The sequence below is a fragment of the Eupeodes corollae genome, chromosome 3 (genome assembly GCF_945859685.1).
Source record: "Eupeodes corollae chromosome 3, idEupCoro1.1, whole genome shotgun sequence".
Lineage (NCBI taxonomy): Eukaryota > Metazoa > Arthropoda > Insecta > Diptera > Syrphidae > Eupeodes > Eupeodes corollae.
The window spans coordinates 55,206,898-55,228,438 of NC_079149.1; the positions used below are offsets into that span (position 1 = coordinate 55,206,898).

At 29.6% G+C, this 21,541-nt stretch overlaps 1 protein-coding gene across 1 annotated transcript in view; it reads right to left on the reverse strand.

The window, feature by feature from the left end:
- LOC129952439 (uncharacterized) overlaps positions 1 to 21,541 on the reverse strand; it is a 369,098-nt gene that overhangs the window by 14,891 nt on the left and 332,666 nt on the right. Inside the window, 3 exon segments of the mRNA XM_056065014.1 lie at positions 1,381 to 1,476; positions 6,002 to 6,132; positions 7,290 to 7,484. Of these exon segments, the coding sequence (XP_055920989.1) occupies positions 1,381 to 1,476; positions 6,002 to 6,132; positions 7,290 to 7,484 (422 nt within the window).

A 21,541-nucleotide genomic window follows, 5' to 3' on the forward strand; every position in this document is an offset into this window, starting at 1 on the left:
ATATGCCTTGAATAAGACTCTAGGAAAAAATGGGAGTGTTTTGTTGTGTTGTGTTTTTGTGTATGGAATGTGTGTGGATCAAGAGAACTTTTTACTTTTGTTCTCATTATGCTAGAATGCATTTGTTATTATATTTTATAAATGCGTTTGTATTTCTATTATTATGCTAGAGTGCAATTTAGACATTAAAAATATGATTTTGAGAAAAGTTTGTACCGTCATAATGTCTGTCAAAGTGATTTATAGTAAAAATGTGTGTAGTTTCAAAAGAACTTTTATGTTTTTTGTTTTTCATTTTTTTCGTTTGGCAGGACACAGGACACTCATAAATGGAATATGCAACTACTTCAATTGTGTGATCCTGTTCCGGATGCAAAAGTGAAAAATGTGCACTAGTGCCATTAATCATCGTATTGTATTTTTGTTATCTAAGGAACTTTTTTAAGATAAAATGTATAACGTAGACAAATTGTGGATATAAAAATTGTTCTGTTATAGAAGCTCCACTTTAGTTGAATGGGGTAGATTTTCCTATTATGTAGAAATGACGTTTTGAAAATTTATATCAAGCGCTGAAACTGAAGAGTGCCAATATTTTTATATTTTGAACATGTTAAGAGAATGAAGAAGTCGTTGATACGAGCTAAAATACGGATAGAGGATTTGAAAGTTAAGATAAAGTAAGCATCATCCTGCAACATATTCAAAGGTTCTTGGTCTCTTGAGCCATTTTCTTTGAATGATGAATTGAAAATGTAAAGAAAATCAACACTTCATTTGTTTTCTGGACATTTCAAAACCGCTAAGCCCTGCAAGCAGAGAGGACTGATAATAATTGCTGAATGATTTTGGAAATTCCTGTGTTTAACTTTATGCAGAAATATATTCTAATTGGTCGGGTTGGAATTGTAAGTTTTAAAATTTCTCGGCATTTCGAGGTCCCTAGAAAATAAATTGAAGGTACTAAGAGTGATATGTTCATGTGTTTGTGTAAGCATATCTCTTTTTGTCGTATTTTTGTTGACTTTTAGTTATTTTTTAGAAAATATCCTTTTGACAACTTTTTTTTTCAAAACTGGATAACCTACAAAAACTGCTAGGAAATAGTTTTCCAGTATTATTATATGAAGAGATGCTGACTGAAAACTCTTTTTATTTTGCAAGTAATTTGTTATTAATATTTTGTTAAACTTTTTCAAATATTTACACTAACAGTGTAGGTGCCATCTCAGCCTCTTGATTTATGTTTTATAAATATAAGCTATCAGAAGAATTGTGAGGTTTTTATTTTTTAAAACTGTAGATCTCCTCCCTTTCTTTTTAAATGATTATAATATTTATATTATTTAAACTTACACACTATTGAAATAATCGTATTACCTTATATCCTGCTTTTAAGTCCAGTTCGTCCGCGTGTCTTGCTTTAAAATTGTAAAGAATTACGTACAGGTTTGTTGGCAACAATCGGTGAGACTTCTGAAAAAGGTATAATTTTGAAATGTGTTCAGTATTCAAAAAATATTAAATGATTTTTTGTGTTGATGCTAGCAAATTTTAAGCAATAATTGCAATGAATTAAAATAGTTGAACAAACTTTGGACTCTTACACATATTTTAAATTTTTGAAATGGGATTGTTTTTTTTTCTAAACTTTCAATTTATTAATTTAAAAAATAAATAAGGTTGTTTTTGTGCGAGATTTGAAAATTTGTTTCGATGAAAATAGAAAAAAAAAACAGGAAAAGCTTATGGGGATATTATTGAAAATAGCACAAGCTTTATTAATTACAAAATTTTGTATTGTGAAGAAATTTAAATAAAAAAGTTTGGAAAGTGAACAATTTTTTCTATACCAGACACAGTTTATTTATTAATATTCAATTAAGCTAAATTGCAGACAATCAAGCTAAGTTAGGCCAAGCCAAGCTATTATAAAAATATTTCTAAAAAGTCCGGGTGTAAAAAATGAATACAATAACATAAATCAGTTGATTTAAAGTGAAAAACAATAAAAGTTTAAAGTTGCCTTCACCTTTTCGATTCACGTTTAACAAACTATTGTTTTAACATTATCAAAATATTAAACCTCGCTTTAAAATAAAATTTCTAATTTTTAATTAAATCTGTACAAAGAAATCAAGCGCACTCTCTATATAGCAATGCGATGAGTAATTTAAAAGAAATCAAATCGGAAGGATTCCTGGAAAAATTGATGAAATTTATTTTCAATCTTATTTAAAAAATTATAAGATTTCAGTGATGCAAGCAAGCAGCACACGTGAAGAAAGAACAATTTTGAAATACATTGGGATAGGAAAGTGCTACAGTCAGTAACGTTTGTGTAGATTCACAATTAAACTATCTCACATTTAACTATTTTTGATAGTTCTTTGATATGTACATAAGGAAATATCTATATATTTTTAAAGACAAGAGATAACTTTTAAGAATTTTTAAATTAAACTGACTTTGTTAAGCCAATTTCGTTCTTATTCACAAAAAAATGACTCCATTAGTCGATTCATCAAAGATGCCAAATGTCACCTAAAGCTGCAAGAAAAATCCTAACTAAGCAATGAACAAGAGCAACAACGGCTCAATTTTGAAATGTACCACATGGCAGGGAGTATTGATGGTAACATCACATCGAACAATTGGAGAAATGTGATATTTTCAGGTTAAAAGAAGTTTAAGCTGGATGGACAAAGCGGATATAATTATAACTTCCATGATTCAAGAAAAGTTGTTCTAAAATTTAAATCATAGCCGGGAGGGATGAGTTATATGGTATAGGGTGCTATATCGTTTTAAGGCTCAATTGATTCAGTGTTTGTAAATTGTAAAATGACAGCAGCCTACTATAAAACCATTTTGGAAACTGCTTTACATCAGTTGCAGGATATTTTTGGACCACTGTCGATTATTTTTCAGCTTTACAATGCACCGATTCATACAGCTGGTTAAAAACGTTACAACGTAGCTGCAAAGCCAAAATATACAGCAGTTAAAGTGGCCATGGCCACCGCATACTCTCCCGCTTTCAATATGTTCGAAAATGTAAGGAGTTGGATGACACGCACAGTTTATAAAAGTGGAAAGCAGTGCAGAAGTAAAGAGGAGCTTAATAAAGGTATATAATTGGCCTGGGCTACTATTTTTGTTCTCTAAATCATCGCATTTTTGAGGTAATAAAGTCCAGAAAATAAATATAAAATTAAAAAATAATTTAATTAAATAACTGTGTTTTTATTTTTACTCTATTAAATACTATGAGGCTATCTATCTAGCTATCTAATGTAAGGCTATTCTAACTGGTAACAGGTAACTGTAAGGCAGATGAACTCGCCAGGAACGGTACAGTACAGCCCATGCTACCACGTTTGGCAAGTACTGGCATACCAATCGCCTGTAAACTGCTGCTAATGCAAGACGCAGTGAGGAGGGCAGGCACCAGGTGGAACAACATCACCACGTGTCAAGTCACAAAAAACATCTGGCCAACACTGGATTTAAAACGTTCAAGGTGCTTGCTCTCTCTAAGCAGATCGCATATAAGCTCGAAAATAGGGGTCAAAACCGGACACTGTCTAATAGGAAAGCACATCACGAGACTAGGCGTATTGTCAAATGACTTTTGCAGAAGCTGTATGGATAAGAATTACCTAGGAGAATTCTTCTTTAACGATCTATGCGATCTAAATCATATCGGTATAATCAGCCTCTCACGTTTCGTAAGGGACTCAAGCTGATTCCATTGAGCTTAGGAGGAAGCCTCAAGATTCATGTGGTATCACAATGGGCCATCCATTAAACTGGCCTAAGTGTGTCCGTTTCCATCTTGGACAGCCACTATAACCTAACCTAAGGCTATTCTAATATTACAAATACAATTTCAAATTTAAGTGATTTTATATACAAAATTAGCTTACAAAATTCCGCTAGCTATAACTAAGTTGTAAATTTTCATAGTCTCAAAAATTGAGATCAAGATTACAACTGAATACTTATTTTTATAAAAGGTCAACAAAATTAAGTTTTAAGATAAAGTGTACATGTGTGAGGCTGTTCTAATGTTACGGACTGAACTTCCGATTTTTTAAAATAGTTTAAAAAGAATACTGTACGAAATATCTGCTTAAATAAATTGAATATTATTTTAAATACATTTTTTTAAAGAAAATTAATAAAAGACTATAAGTTCAACTGCTTAAAAAAAGGAAGAATTAATGATCCTGTTTTTGTGGAAATGGCTTAGTTGAAAGCGCTGAAATGATGAAGATCGTTGGGGTCACTACCAGCGAATGTTATTTCTATTTTATTTTCAGTTTTGTTCTTTTAATTTTTCATTTTAGATCAATCCCTACTCTGTGCCACTTTTTCATTGGTTCGGAAAATCTAAGATATTAAGCGCTAAATTAACATTTCTCCACTTTCTATTAGCTACATATTTGAAACAAAAAGCTTTGACGAGTTTAATATTACTTTTAAATTTAATTTTGAGTTATTATTTGCATTGACATATTTTATTGAGAGGTTTGTGCATAGAACTTTCAACTTCAACTTTAGTCTTGATAAGCTTGATTAATAGTTGTTAAATTCAATCTCCATAAACAGACGCTATTCTTAGCCTTATAACTTCTAAATGACAATATTCAAAAAAAAACATTCATAGGACCCTCAAAGTATGGCCTGTTTCTCATATTTCAAGTTGAAATATGTCACATGACCACTTACAAAAGTAATTCAGTGGCAACTACCATCTCATCTAGTGGCCAGGTCTACGGTCAACATTGATCATGTTTTAATTTGATTTATTTTTGAATTTAATCATTTTCTTGAGGAAATACATGTTTTGAATAGGAACAAGTAGTTGGAAGGAGCAATAAAAGTGATCAAGAATCATCATCATCCTCAACACACATACTATTTCGTTATCAAGTCTCCCTGTTCGTCTCTCACACCGAACCAATTTTCACAAATTATGTTTGTAGTTTTTTTAAATTTAAATTTGTAATTTTTTTAAAAAGGTAACTTTTTACTAAAAATAAAAGAAGATATTTTATGAAGATAAAATGTGGTAGATATGTTTGCACTCTTTAGTTCAGGTTTTACAAATTTAATTGTGGGAAATCCACTAGAGTGGAAAGTTTTATGGCCTAAATATGGCAAGTATTATAGATTATTTATTGACCAAACAGTTCTGCTAATTTTATCAAAGGCAAGTAAAACAAAGTATAACTACAAACAAATTGTGCCATCAATGGCGAATTCAGGGGAACAAATTAATTTTTTGAGGTTCACGCAAAACATTATTTTTTTAGAATTTATGTTCTAGCGCCAGGCCCAATCTACAAGTAAGTAGACGGAAATTGCGTCGGAAAAAAATACAATTCTTCATATTAAATTCTGTTTTATTTTCCTAGGAAAAACGATCAAAACTTTTGGTAAAAAGTTACGTTTCTATACAATTTCTGGTATTTGGAATACTTTCATAAAAATTAAATAGTTAGACCATTATCTTGCTGAACAATAGCGTATTACAAAAATCTAATAACTAAAATTGTCACTTGAAATATGCAAATGTAAGGTTAAGATACACATTATGTTATTAAATTGTTGTCAACGTCATTTACAGAACATTAAAGAACTTTTTTAAGCGGAGTCCAAGAACTCGGCTATATGTTCAGTGTAAGACATCCTAGATTAAAATGTTGGGATACGCGCAAATAAAGTTTGGTTGCGAGAATTCCCGCACGGGTACGTTAGTATGATACATAGGCTCATTTTTTCACTTTGTTTATTAACGTAATACACGGTTTTGTATTATTTCGTCTCCAAATCATTAATCACTATGAAATTTCCGATGAAACATTTCTCAAGAAAACGCTAAAAAATATAAGTTTTAATACATACACAACAAATTAGACAAGTTTTTTTAAAAATAAAATAAAAACTATGTGTTATGCGCAAAAAGCCACTAAGCTACCTGTACTTGTCTTACGGGTGATGGACACGGTGAAGTGCTAGCTGAAGACAATGACTTCTCCATGTCATCTGGCAGATCCACAGACCCAGTTCTCATCCCCCGATTTGCATACAAAAGCTTTCGCTGATGCGAAGGACTAGATGGCGCTGCAAGAAAATATTAAAATTTAAATAAGAAATTCTGAATTAATCAATCTTAAACACAAAAAAACCAAAAATTAAAAAATTAAAAACACAAATCAAGGAAATAAATCCAATTATACCAACTACAGTCTAGGGTAGGAAAAAGAATCTATGTTATTCTAAGAATAATAAAATTAAGCTAATTGGCGAGTCGTGCAAAAATAAAGTCTGCTTTCTTTTTCATATATTTTCTACTGTTACGCATTTTCAATTGATAAAAAATGTTTATTTTATTTAAACTTGAAAAATAAGACTACTTTATTTTTAACTTTTTTGTATAAATTGTTGTGTTCTGCTTAAAGGATGAATTCATTAAAGTTGTCGAGTCTCATTTATTTACAAAACAAACACAAAATTCTACAAGTAAACACAGTGTACTTTATGAATAAAATAAAACAATACTTGTTTGGATATTGTAGGTAGTACTGTCCTAAATTTATTCGTCTATGATAGTTGTGAGGGGTGGTAGTGGAGTGGTAGTGGCAGAATGGGTGGGTGGATGGGTTGTTGGTTGGTTTGAGGGGTCAGCCTGTGAGAGTAGTTTTTTAAGAGGTTTTTGAAGCGGGTTTTGGTGAATAAATGTTAAGTTTTTTCATGTTTTTGTTGTTGTTGAAACTGCGTTTGTTGGAGTTGATGTTTCGCTCGGGAAAAAATTCATTTGGTGGTCCTTTTATGTTCCTATTTATGTACTATGCATGTATACTCAAAATACATAAAGTATACAACATGTAGTTCCGCTTCCGTCATACAATTCAAACAAATCTTAAAGGTTCTCGTAGCGAGCGAAAAAAAAATGTAAATTATGGTGCTTAAAGTTTTTATTTTTACATTTTTTTTAAGTTTATTTTTTGTTTTGGTTTTTCAAGTTTACGGTGGAAATGGAAACAGCTAGTGCGGTTGACCACCAAGCACCAAGACATCTGATATTTCAAGCTTGAAGCATCATCCACCTTTGAGCTCAAAAGTTTTTCTGTGTTAATTTATTTTTTAGTTTTATTTATTTTTATATCTCTGCTCTCGTTACTTGAAGGATTTACAGGACACAAGAGGACACAGAGAGAGGAATAAAAAATAAAACATACACAACAAAACAAATGTATTCCTTGTTAGGATGTACTTACAATGCAATCGACTGTTGTTTGATGGCGGTGTACTGTGTTCCAATTGACCTCCGGATCCGCCATGGTAGTACGATGATGCTCCTGCTACTGGTTGCCTGCGACGCATCTGGCCATGCAACTCTGAGGACTCGGGTGAGTCCAAGCTTAGTGATTTCATGCGAAGATTAAGTTTTTGGCGTCGTGGTGAATGGGGAGCTAGATTTTATTTATGAAGTTGCAATGTTATTGGATGTTTTTTTAAAGGATTTTCTTTTTTAAATATTTTTTTTTGTGTGATTTTTAGACACAGAAACAAATTTGTTAAGGTTGTTTGTGTTAACGAGTATGTTTAATTAAAGATTTATTTAAAAATTACTTTTGTTTAGTGTTTGGGTTATATTTTTAGTTTGGTGAGAAAGAAATGTTTAGATATTTTGTAGAGTTGGTATTGATTTTGTGCAAGTGTTTGAAAATAAGGTTTTAATTGATATTGAAAATAAATTGGTCACATTAAAAGATAACATGAAACAGGCCAAGTGTAGATAGATAAAATAATTGTTTGTAAGGCATGCATTCTTAATATATTTACAAAATGTACGTATTCAAGACAAATAAGCTTTTTTGTGGATAAAACATTCAATATATGTGCTCAGTATCATCATCAGTAGACATACATAAATGTTAAAAGAGAATTTAAAAAAAATTCAAACAATAAACAAAAAGAATTAGAATTCGTATTTACATTTAATTTTTCAATGTTTTTCGAATTGGTTTTAGATTATGTATGAAGGGATTTCCTCACTTATTTGGGAGACAACATTTTTGAACACACTTAACAAAATTAGTAAATAGTGACGAAGGTGTTAGAGACAAATAATTTTAACCTTAAGTTTAAAATAGCGAATCAAGATAATTTTGGATTTTGTTAATGCATTGATTCAAGTTAAAGTTAGTATTAGCTGCTAAAAGTCTTTCGAATAATTTAAGATTACTTATTTAACGCTTCATTCAAAATGTGTCAATATATGGACACATTTTTAACTTTTACTTACTTTCACTAAGTCTTCTACACCTGAAAAAAAACCACAGTGGGTGGAAGGATCGGTAACATCCTAGATTCAATGTTGAAACTACGTTTATAGTTTAACTTTGGAAGGGTAAGAGTTTATTTTTAATAAGAATTATTCTATTCGAATGGTGGCAATAGCTTAAGTGTTACATACATAGCCCTAAGATTATAAAACCTTGTTCGAACTGAAGGGATGTTAGCAGGTGAGTTTTCACCTTTTCCATTAATTTTTTTCTGTTTTCAGCTTGCTTAAAGCATTGAAATCTTAAAATAATGTCTGAAACGTAACATCATATTTTCGCTCTAAGTTGTCATAGAGTAAAAACAAAAGTTTAGAATCATGACAAATTTTGTGCACAACATTACAAAAATCGGTAGTTTTTCTGCCATCTGAAAATACCCATAAAAGACGATACAAAGAATCTTTTAACTTTTATTTTTGTTTATCAATTGCAATAAAAACACTATTTTTATAAGGTCGCTCCAATTTCTTGTAACAAAATGAAGATGATGCATTTACGATTTTTCTGAAGTATTGATACCTCTTCCAAATTATAACTTCTATATATGTGAGACTTCAGAATACCATGCAATTTAAATAGAAGTTAAGGTATACCAACTTTGAATTTGATAAATAATGGTTTAAAAATATTTAAGTGATTTTACCTAGTTTGATAATACAAAATTTATAAAGAGAGCCTCTTTATCTTTAATTTATCTTTAAATTGTTAAATAAAATCATATGAAAAAATTGTTTCAGTAAAAATAATACAGTTTTTGCATTTGAAATCCGATACAGTTAAACATTACTCAATAAATTTAAAACAAATTTGTAGAAAAAAAGAGGCTGAGATGCGACCCACACTGATAACTTCCGATGCAGTCTTTCGATTTGTCTTGCTTAAAAATGTTTGTTGGTTTTCGTGTTTGTTGGGTTAGAAAAGTTGCCAGTTGGATTATTTTTAAAAAAATTAAAATTACCAACAATATTTTGTAGTTAAGTTATTTTTTTAGACGAAAAAAAATTTTTACCAATTTTAGGGGCATTTCTTAAATTTATAAAAATTAGATAATTAAAATTAATTTGAGAGATATCGAGAACAGAACATCAATTTTTACCATATTTGCGTACTATTATATGTAGATTTTATTTTTATTTGCAAAAACGGACTGTTTTATTTTTACAAAAAAAAAACTATCAAATATCGAAAACAATATTTTCTGTCAAATAAAAATAGGTTGAAGACAATATTTTTAATTTTTGAAAAGCTGTTTGAGTCGAAAGTAAATTTTTACCAAGTTTAAGTATTGTTTATTTGTTAGGTTTTTATTTTTTGTAAAAAAACTGTCGATTAGATTTTTCTAAAAAATTTACTGAATGTTAAAAACAATATTTTTTAAAAGATAAAAGTAGTTTAAAGCCAATATCTCAAAGTTTTGAAAAGATTTTTGAGTCAAAAATCAATTTTTACCAACTTTTAATAATTTTTCGATTTTTCTCAAAAATTGTCTGAAACAAGTTGAAAACAAGTTGGAAGCCATAATCTCAAATTTTTGAAAAGATATTTGAAGCGAAATTCAATTTTTACCAACTTTGAGTGATGCTTTCTTTAGGTTTTTATTTTTTTATAAAAAAAAACTGTCAATTTCATTTTTCTCAAAATTTGACCATGTTAAAAACGTTATTTTTCGTTGCATAAAATTGTTTTGGAGATGAAATCGTTTTTTATTCGTTAAATTTTCGAAGTGACAACATTTTTTTTTCAGTTTTTTTGATTAATAAAAAAAACGTAAATGGGATTTTTTTTAAATGTATTTGTTTGGTATCACCTTACAATTTATAGTATAGAATTTTATCAAATCTCTATCGTCATTGGTTTGTGAGATATTTATTGTAAACCAAAATGTTCAACTTTTTTTTAAACTGCAAACGACTCACGCAATTTTCTGGAGAGCCCTTTCTGCATTAATATCTGCTTACAATATTTATTTGAAGTCGGTATCTTACCTCCACGTTCGAACCTCTACGTACAGAAGCACGCAAAGACATCTTTCTAAAAATCTTTTATTTCGACTTTAGGGATTTTGAAACGTCGAGAAATGTCAAAATTTTCAATTCGACAAATCGGAATTATTACAATAACTACCTATGGGAAGTTAATAAACTCAAATAAAATTGGAACAAATTTTTACTTGATAAATTGGACAACTTTAAAAGGGACCTGTTATTCAATTGTTTGATGAATGAATTAAGTACTGACAAAAAGGGGATCGTTGTTAGATTATGATCTTATAATTTTCAGATCTTCACGTGAAACTCATGGCGCTATATTTGTTGACACTAACAAAATTACAGCTTATGTTTTTTTTTTTATAATTAAAGACCAAAATTAATTGGTCGGAACTAGGAACTATTCAGAAAGGTAGTTGTACTACAATTGATACATAGTCGCCTACAATTTGTTTACGGCAATAAGAAAATTGAGAACAAACATTTACAAACAAATATTAAACAAAAGTTGAGTCCTCAGCTTATTAGAAAAACACACGAGTAATTAAATTATCAATGATTAGTTGAAATAAAAGAAATTCTGTAGAGATTATCTTGAGTTTTAAAATTACGTCAGGGTTTTTATATGTTGGACACTACTCTACAAACAAATCCATTGGGCCTCAAGGACATATCAAATGTAAAAACGTCTGCATATGAAAAACAAAAAATTTACTCAGGTATCATAAAAATGAAGGATCAAAAGATAAGAAATATTACTAGTACTTAAAAGATACTGGGGCCTGATTATGAGGTCCGTGGCGGATCGTTTTCAATTCGACCTTTCAAATGCGACTCTCGTCGTATTTCCTTATTAACAAATTCGCGTCGAAGCAAAAATAGTTCTTCCTATATTCCAGTGATTTGACACTTTTGGTTTGACAGCTTTCCCCAAATTTTATTTTGTTTTGATTGAATTTGTGAAATTTGCGGTGATTTGTTCAATATACAATTTAAAATTTATAAAAAGGAATCAATTATGGGTATATTATTATGAAACGGAAGAATTTGTTGCAATGCCCTTATTTTTCTTCATAAACTCGACGAGAGCCAAAAATGGATGTCAATTTTTTTGATTGTTTTTATCGTTCCTTAAATGAATTTTAAAATTTCATAATTTAATGTGGATAGTATATAAATTATAAGAAAATTTAAATAAAGCTAACTCAAATTTTTATATAAATACAATCAAGAAAGAATCTACGAAATGCAACAGTGATTATTTGTAAACACTTTTTCGCCTGTGAATCAGCCAAAAAAAAAAGGTGTCGGATTTCAACTCGCCACCAAACATTATGACATTTCCAATTCGACTTCGGATTCGTTAATTGGTCGAATTCAAAACGAAGAAGGCGAAAGCGAAAGCAATAATTGAAAAATTGGAAACTCGCTAGCAAATCGATTAGCCGCGAACTTTATAATCAGGTCCCTGTTTTTGTTGAAGGGTCAAGGGCTTATCAACTAGAATTTAATTACTTTGGTACGACCCTGACTCATGGCATAGCTTAGGACTAAACTATTTTTTAATACTTAATATTGAATAACACCATAAATCAAATCAAAGCGATTCTTTCTTCAAAAAAATTAAGTTAGGATAACATTTTGCTTGGTATTTTTCAAAAGCAATGATTTATTGATGAATTTTCAGAATTACTCTTCTAGTAAATGTTTTTCGTTTTTAATTAAGACTCTATTTATTACACGACTCACTGTAAGAAATACTAATTTTTCTATATAAAAAGAAGTAATAATACTTATATTCTAGATCTGTTTTATGACCTTTTTCTTCCAAGTGGACTGATTACGCACTAGTAAAAAGATTTCATCTAGTTTCATAATTTTCTGAAGAGATGTAGTATTTTAAAATGCTTTTATTTTAAATATTAAATTATGTTAAAGAAAATATTTTGGATTGTCGTATGAAAACAAAATGTGAAGAGATTAGTAAATGTTTAAATTGGTGTATATTTGTATATTTTAAGAAACAAGTGTAGAAAATAAAAGCAATTGTTTCCGCATCTGAGGAAATTTGCAGATAATCTCATTTGGGAGTTACCTATAAAAATGTCTTAAAAAACTTTACAATTCACAATCGTTTCCGTTTTCAGTACCTACGAGTTAGGATTGTTTGTATATACACACATAGATATTGTTAATTTTCTTGTACCTAAAAAAGTTATATTTCCAACAAATATGTATGTTAGAAAAAACTAAATATAAATGGTTTTGTTTATCCATTACAAACAGTTGAACTTTTAAAAAACTAGATGAAATCATACACCAGTGCCAAATAAAGTCTTTTGATTGACGAACTTGAAAATGCATACTTCAAAAGTAAAAATTTTACTTTTTTTACTCAATAAATTATGGTTTACTCCATTAAGTTTCAAACTCTTTTTTGATTTTTACCTATTTGATTTTATTTTAAAGTAAAAATAAAAATCTTTATATAAACAATAAATAAACAAAAATGAGTGTAATAATAATAATTAAAGAATGTTTATTTTTTTTAAATTCAAATTAATAATACAATAAAACTTTGAAATTATACAACTAACTTTTATGTATTACAAGAGTAGGTATTTTTAAATTATATTTTTAAAGCGTAATAAAAAACTTTTCGCAAACAAAAATATAAAAAAGCAAACATAATAATATTAAGTAGCAATAAATATAGAACATTTTTGTTGTTCACTGACTTGGCTTTTAGTTTAATACATTATAGTATGGGAAAATTAAGTTAAAGCTAAATTTAATTATACTTTTTTTAATTTTTAAAATTTTGTTTTGATTAGGACAAAATTTTAGTGATGAAAAATGTTTAAAATTCGCTTTTCTTTTTTACACGTTTTCTAATTAAAGTTTATATAACAATTTTTAATGTATCAATTTTTCGCTTTGGCAGTTATTTTATTTTTTGTTTAAAGAAAGAAAGGGTATAGTAATTAGGTTTGCTTTAGGTACACCATCTTAGGTAGGTATAGTTCTTTTATAGAGTCGATTTTAATTAAAATTTATGGTTGGATAATGTTTAAAGAATTTTCTATTTATTTTGGTTTCTTTTTACGTGCTCCCTTGTTGGTGGATGTTGGCGTTGATTTACTATCCTCTTCGTAATTAGTTTCTGATGGTAGCAGGAAAAGTGGCTGACCGAATGGTCTACTTCGTTTTGTGTCATCTTCTGAAACTATGAATATAATTCATTTAAAATTTACTGCCACATAAATAATAAATAGATTTCATCGTTATTTTCATTTTCATTGGTTTTTTTTTTGGTTAGTTTTCTTATTAATTATGTATATAAGCATTTATTTTTAATTGGTTTCTTTCTGTTTTTCGTGTTCTTGCTTGATAATTATGCAAGATACAAAATAAATATACCATGCCAAACCAACTCACCAACTTCATTGCATTTTATTTTGTAAAAATAAAAAAAATCGCAATCTTTTTGTACAAAGAATTGCAGTTCAAAAAATTTCATCTTAAATTCTAATTAGCTCTGGGTTTGCACTTCAAATATTAATGCCAAAAACCAAAACAAGCTTGTTCTTAGACCGATTCAGGTATACAAAAAAAAGAAGAAATCCTTTAGCACAACATCCTTTCCACATTCCATTTCACTCCAAAAATCACCAACAAACTTAATAAAATTTACTTGAATGAAAAACCCCCTTAAATAAAATATATAAACACACAAAATTTAAATGCATGAAAAGGACCACAAAGTCACAAACATACCTGTAATCTTATTACCAACGAAATACTACTGTAGAATCAAAGGTAAGAAAATATAACTAAGGTTAAATTTCCATCACAAAAATACCTTCCTGCTATTTTTTGAGATGACTCAACAAAATCTTAAAATTTAATCTTAATAATACTACATTTCTGCTCAAACACCAACCCAACTAACTTTACGACTACATTCTATTCCTTTGGTCCTACTAGCCCTTTTGTTATAAATTGACCCATTCTTTTGATGGAACCCATAACATAACTATGTACACAACAAGGCAACTTGCAACTTTCTGTATTTTCTTTTATTTTTTGTTGTTGTTTTCTGTCGCTTTTGTTGTTTTTGTAGTTATTTTATTTTCTTATTGTTCATCTGGACTCGACATCACAGCAAGAAGAAATAAAATGCACGACTGGGTCGCACGAACTTGCTCCTGTATGCTAAGAGTCTGTTTAAAAAAGTACTTATATAAGATTTAAAAATATACGTGTAAAATAAGTTTGTCTTCAAAGATATAAATGCCATTGGATTTGTCAAAATAAACCGCACGATCTTTGTATATGAAAACCATAGTACTCTCATGAGCAGAACCTTTTAGGGCGACCAGATGCCGAGTCGTTGGTGTGGCGTTAGTATCGAAAGTGGAAAAATTCAGCGGAAGCGAGAGAAAAATATTATTTCCATTCCCTTAAGCAGCCAGCAGAATAAGGGAGATAGTTAATTTTCGACCTAAAAGTCTACACAATTTCCTTCATTCTATTTGAGTCTATAATTGGGTTGGGTACGATTTTCCGATTTTTAAAATGTCGATTTAAAAAAGTCGACCATTATAATGTCGATTGTCGAAAAGTCGATTGATAAAAATACCGACCGAACAAAATGCCGACTCTTATAATGTCGATTTTGAAAATATCGACTAGTAAAAGGACGACAGTGACAAAGTGAATGATGCATGCGGCGCCGCATGCATGTGAACATCATTCACTTTGTCACTGTCGATCAACAAGTCACTCTCGGTTAACTGTTAATGTTTACATTCGCCGCATGCATGTTTTGTTTAAAGAAATTATTAATTTGTATTTATTTATGAACCGATGTGTATAGTATATCATTGAATTAAAAATAAAATTGAGTTTCCACATTAAAGAGAGAGTTTCTTGTTTTTTTCTTTACAACAGTCGACTTTTTAACCGACAACTTTTCAGTCGACATTTTTTATAGTCGACATTTAAATGGGCAACTTTTTTTTTTGTCGATCAAACTTCAGTCGACATTTTAAGAGTCTGTAAAGTTTTCAGTTGGCCAGTCGACATTTTTTTTGTCGACCATTCGTACGCCACCCTCTATAATTACATATGTTTTCACATAAAGAGCTTCCATATGAAAGTTGATGAAATTTGTTTTTGTTTCTGGAAAACAAGTAAAACAAAATGGCTTAATATTGTATCTAATAAGGGGATGAAAGATGCTTACGTCAGCTGTTTAGGATCTTTTACCGATATTTGTTTTTATTTACATTCATAAGTCTGCTTTTATTTGGGTACGATCTTTGTATATGAAAAAAGGTGTCTAATATGTATAAAGCTACGATGCGATTCAACTCGTTCCTTCAAAGCTTTTTTCCTTTAGATAGAGCTTTATTGTAACTTCATATTAGAAGAACCAGGATGGAAAATAAATAAGATAAAAAAGAGGCAGACCATGAATGTTTAAATTGTAAAGCGATCGCCTATTAGTTGATTAGTTAGGTAGCAGGTAGATGTCTAAAGCGAATAAAGAATAGTTTATTGGTGTGCTTATAGCTTTATGCAGATAGATAGATAAGGACATGTTTATGGTGATAATGAAGGAATGTTATTGGTAGCTTAAGGGTACATACTACATTCCTTCTTTACTACAAGTTTTCAGCGCAAACATGGAGTTTTTACGTTCAGTTTATTTATTTTGTTAAACTTTAAAAAAAAATAACAAGCATACGAACAGGTACAAGAAATTACTATTTATGTTTTGTTTACAGTCAGGCTTTTGTGCGCTTTGGATTTTAGTTATGAAGTGACACGTAAGCAGTAGTTGTAGAAGTTGTACGTAATACCTTTATAAGTAGGTATAATATATATACGTTGAAAAAGTGATTCTAATAGAAATTACATATACTCTTTCTGGCCCGTTTCTTTAACTTGTACTAAGTATTTATTCTTTTATAAGGCGAAGGCAAGTAAATCATGTGTGAAACAACCTTATTCGTAAAGAATAATATTTTAAAATCACATGTACAAAGGTACCAAGATAATACTTCTTGATAGATACTTTAAAATAGATTGTTGATTAAATATATCATATCCGATAGAGTTGAGCTACATGGGCGGCCATATCGTTGGTGTTTACAATAATTTTAGTTATAAAAATACATAAATATGTACCAAATGCACTAATTTAGATAAAAGCTAGGAATGTAATTACAATTTTGTTAAAGTAATGCGCTCTTTCGGGCTCATACACAGTTAAAATTAAAAAAAAAAACTATTTTAAGATTCAAAATTTCGACCGAAAAATAAGTTTGTCTTCAAAAATTTAAATGCCATTTTATAAATAAAAAAACCGTTGATTTTTCAAATTATTTTTTTGAAAATCGTTAGAGCGGTTTTTTTTTAAATTAATTTTTTATATATAAAATTTTTCAATTTTGTTCTAAAAATATTTTTGGTACGCAAATGTTTAGAAATTGTTAATATACGCTATGCGTTTGAATTTCGTAAAAAAATTTTGACCCGTTTTTGAGATACCGAATTTTGAAAAAATAAAATTCAATATTTTTTTAAAAATCCAAAAAATAAAAAATTGCACTTTTGATAATAAAATATTGTTAAAGCAATATAAGAGCTTATTCAGAAAAAAAATTATTGAAATCGGTTTATAAATTGCTGAGAAAATTAAAAAACAAAATAACGGTTCTATGAGCGGTACCTTTCCTGAGCAATACAAAAATCTGTTTTTCTTATTAAAAGAAGCCAAGTTAAAAAATAAAATTTTAGAGAAAATTTAAAGAAAATCTATCGGTTTGTTTTTGAGAAAATTCGAATTTTCGTTTTTTGACCAAAAAAATTGTATGGGGGCCACTGTTAGTTTTGATCTTAAAAAAAAAATGAAAAAAACGCCTAACGCGAATCTGCTCAAAATCTTAACTTCCAAGTTTGAACTCAATCGACCCAATGGTTTAGGCTGTAGGAGCGTGGACAGACAGACAAAACCGACCGGACGGAATCGCGGGACCCACTTTTTTCGACTTCTCTACCATCGTAATATCAAGTTTGATTAAAATTTCGAGTTCGAAATTTTGTACGAATGCAAAACTTGCCATATAGTTCCTATATGTCGCAAGTAAAAAAGACAATTGCCTTGATTTGGTTGTGTGTATGTTTGAGTATATAGAACATGTAACAGCTTGGTATTTTTACACTACATTTTTAGGCTTTGTATTTTTGCAGTTAGCAGAGAGGGGACTGGAAAGGCGAGGGTGGATTTGAAATACACATTCTTTTCTGGTCAAGCTAAACAATTGAAGTTCTTGAAAACTGAACCGAAATATTTTTCTGTTCCTACATGAAAACGTCCTTGGCAGGATTATGGGAAACAAAAGGGATGTATGGAAATAAAAAGTGAAATTAATGATAAAAAGTTAAAAACAAAGACATCCGGAATTGAATTAGTTGTTTTTATTTTTGTTTGTATAAAATAATTAAATTGTTATCATCATTGCATTTTTTGATATATGGGCATTTCCACAGTATTTTTAACTTTCATGTTACCACAGTATATTGAGCCTTAGAAATGAAATTGGCACTTTCTAAGTGAATAAATTTTCGTATAATGACTTATTTCAATTATATAACCTGCTTTTGACTTGATTGGATTAAATTTTTTAATTCAAATTAATAAAAAATAGGCTAAAATATGGCAAATTTCAAGCGTACCAGATACAAATTTATTAAGTTTTATAAAGAAAAAACATTTCAACGACCTTTGAAACAACTTAACATCATTAATTTATAATTATATATAATATACACTGATAGAAAAACCTCGAAAGAAAGGTGTGCTACCATTTAAAAAATAGTACAAAGCAATTAAATTAGAGTACCTCCGTTTTTACAAATATTAAAATCTGATCTTTTTCTCTATATAACTTTCTCAACGATCGATTCTGGTAGTATTTTATAGGCTTTAATTTGTCTCTATCAATCAATAAATCAATTATAATTTAATTGGATCATGTGCCTCTATTTAAAAATAAATAATGTCATTTTAAAGTTTAAAATTGAAAACGTGATTGGTATAGAATATGTGATTTTTTTAGCGGCACACCTATCGATAAGATCTTACAGAAAAATAAATGATTGTGAATGATAATTTTACGAATAATCAATAGTAAAAAAAAGCCGTTGATCGAAATTTTTAAATTTCAAAGTTTATACGACAGTACAAAATCAAATTTTTGTTTGAAATGACGGTTTTTCATTGAATGCACACATACCCACTGCACTGCACAGAACAGAAGATATTTATTAACGATGTTTCAAAATGAATCACGCAAGTATTTTCTTGTTATTTAGATGATAAACAATCAAGAAAATGTTTGTTTATAGATGTGCCTCAAAATAAAAAAAAAAAAAATTTTACTGTTGAAAATGAAAGATTCTGTGGAAATGCCTATATAGGGTTGTATTCCATAGACAAGGTATCAGAAAGGAAACCAACATCTGGCTGTTTTATGATTCTCATGATGCCAATGAAATGGGGGCGGGCTATAGCTTTGTCGTACTAGACTGTTATGGCGACCATGTCGGTCGTTGTCACGACCGAAACAATTTATTATTTTTTATGAGTTGGTATACGAGTATAGTTGCCGTAATTATATGTTATAAAGACCGTTGGTAGACATGTTTTTTGGGGCGGAAAATGTAAACCAGACTAACAGGAATGCCTGATGTATAAATATATACTTATATATAATAGAAACTCGAGGACCAAACAAATTAAGTATACCTTCAGGTTTCCGGAATTATTTATTTTATTTCTTCGTTTTTTTTTTTTGGTTTTGTCTTGAAATATGTACATAGCTATTAAAAGTTGATGGGAGTCGATTGTCCCAAACATGCCTTTCAATAATTGTTCCTAAGAAAACTAAATGTGTTTTAAAATTAAATTGACTTATTTTTGCACAAACACAAATTCAGAATGCATAGTAAGCACCAGATGGGTAGTTCTAAAGAACGACCTAGACTGAAGTAAAAATAAGAAAAGAAGATGGAACAATGGTATCAAATAAAGATTGACAGAGGTAAGCACGTTATGTAAAAGCAGAAAAAAACACTCTTTTTCAGATTCTTGTGTCATTAGATTACACTTAAAAGCGTCTTCGAAATAATTTATTTTAAATGCATCAACATTATCCAGACTTTCACGAAAAAATAATCTTCAGTGAAATGACCCATTTTCATCTCTGAAGGTATGTTCAAGACTTAACAATTTTGGGCTAAGAATGATTGTAAGAAATACTCTCACTGCTTAGTGCGTTTTAGACTGGCATGACTCAAAAATACATGTCTTATTTCAATTGACTTTTATGTTAAGATGTCCTTTTTTAAAAAGATTGAACATCCATTGCACGTGAGAAGAGTGTGTCGCTGAAAAGTTGCGAAAGCTTCAGATGGATTAGAGCCCTTGTCGAGGACTGATTCTAGTTTTTTAGAAAAAATCAAGGAAACTGTGTCAATTGTGGACATGAAAGTTATCCATTGGAGGAACATTCGATCTTCCGCACGACCTTCATTTGCATCCTTAGAGGATTCAGTTGACACACAATTCTAATAGATAATGGCAAAAGCAAATTATTTTCAGAATTAATTTTTAACTAACCCGACGCAGACTTTGCTAACAGGATGAAGCTATGAGGTCATGTGATATCACCCCTTGTGATTTGTTCATAAGGAGCCTTGAAAGAACCCTTCGAAATAATGTATTTTAAATGCATCATCATTCTAAGGATTATGATCGAAAACTAATCTTCAATGATGTGGCCTATTTTTACCTAGGGTGGTATCTTAAAGTCTTGACAAATTTGGACTAAGAATGATTATTAAAAAGACTCTTAACAATCCATTCATACCGTTTTAGGCTCTAAAACACATTTCTTATTTCTATTGCCTTTAATGTTTAGATGGCCTTGAAAAAAGCGTATAGTATTAGCAAAAACTCACTACAAGTGAGAAGAGTGTGTCGCTGAAAAGTTGGGAAAGCTCCAGACGAATCATTTCCCATTCTCGTTTGTTAGAAAAATTAAAGGCAACAGAAACAATCGCATTTTGAAAAACAACAATCTTCGTCTGCATACTTATAAGATTCAGTCGACAAAATTAAATCCAACAGATCATGACAAAAGATCTGCAGACTTTGCCAGCAGGATAAGCTCACTTCCAATATGTTTTCATTATGACCTCATCTCTTGTGATTTTTTTATGGAGATATGTAAACATTCCGCAAAACATCCAAATATTGTAGGAAGAATTTTAATAAGCGAAATTGGCAGAGAGATACGTTCGAAATTGATCATCAATTTCCGTTGATAATGTTTATGTTTACGAAAGAAATTCTTTTCTTAAAATTTCGACGGTTTTTTTCTGATTTGTGACGTTTTAAGAATTGTGTACTTTTGCTGACACACTTTAGAACAGAGACACAAATGAAATGAAACTTGCGATCAGTAATTCAATATTATATACTATTATTCAAGAAAATTTGACCCACACCGATAACTTCCCATGCTGCCTGTCGATTTGTCTTGCTTAAAACTTCAACAAAATATTCACAACAATATTTAGTCTAAGATAAATAATTTGAAGTCAATATCTTTCTTTGATCTCCTAACACTCGAGTCCAAAACCATTTCTTATCAGTTTTTTTGGTAAATCTACTTTTATTAAAGAGATTTTTAGTCGAAACCCAATTTTTACACATTTTAGTAGCATGTTTTGTTTGTTTTTAGGATTTTATTTTTTGTAAAAAAACTGTCAATTCGATTTTACTCAAAATTTAACTAGATGTCAAAAACGTCATTTTTCGTTGCATAAAATCATTTTGAAGGTAAAATCATTTTTTGTTTGTAAAATACTCGAGGTGATAATTATTTTTGTTCAGTTTCTTTGATTTATAAAAAAAAACTTTGGTTGATTTTTTTTTCAATCACGTCATAATGTTAAATTAAATTTAAGACCCTAGCTTTATTTGTTCGTAAGATATATTGAATTAACCATCATTTTCACTATTTTGTTAAATTGCACCACCCACGTATTTTTTTAAAGTCAAATTGATAGAGACCTTGAAACGTCAAATGTCAAAATTTTCAGTTCCACAAATCAGTC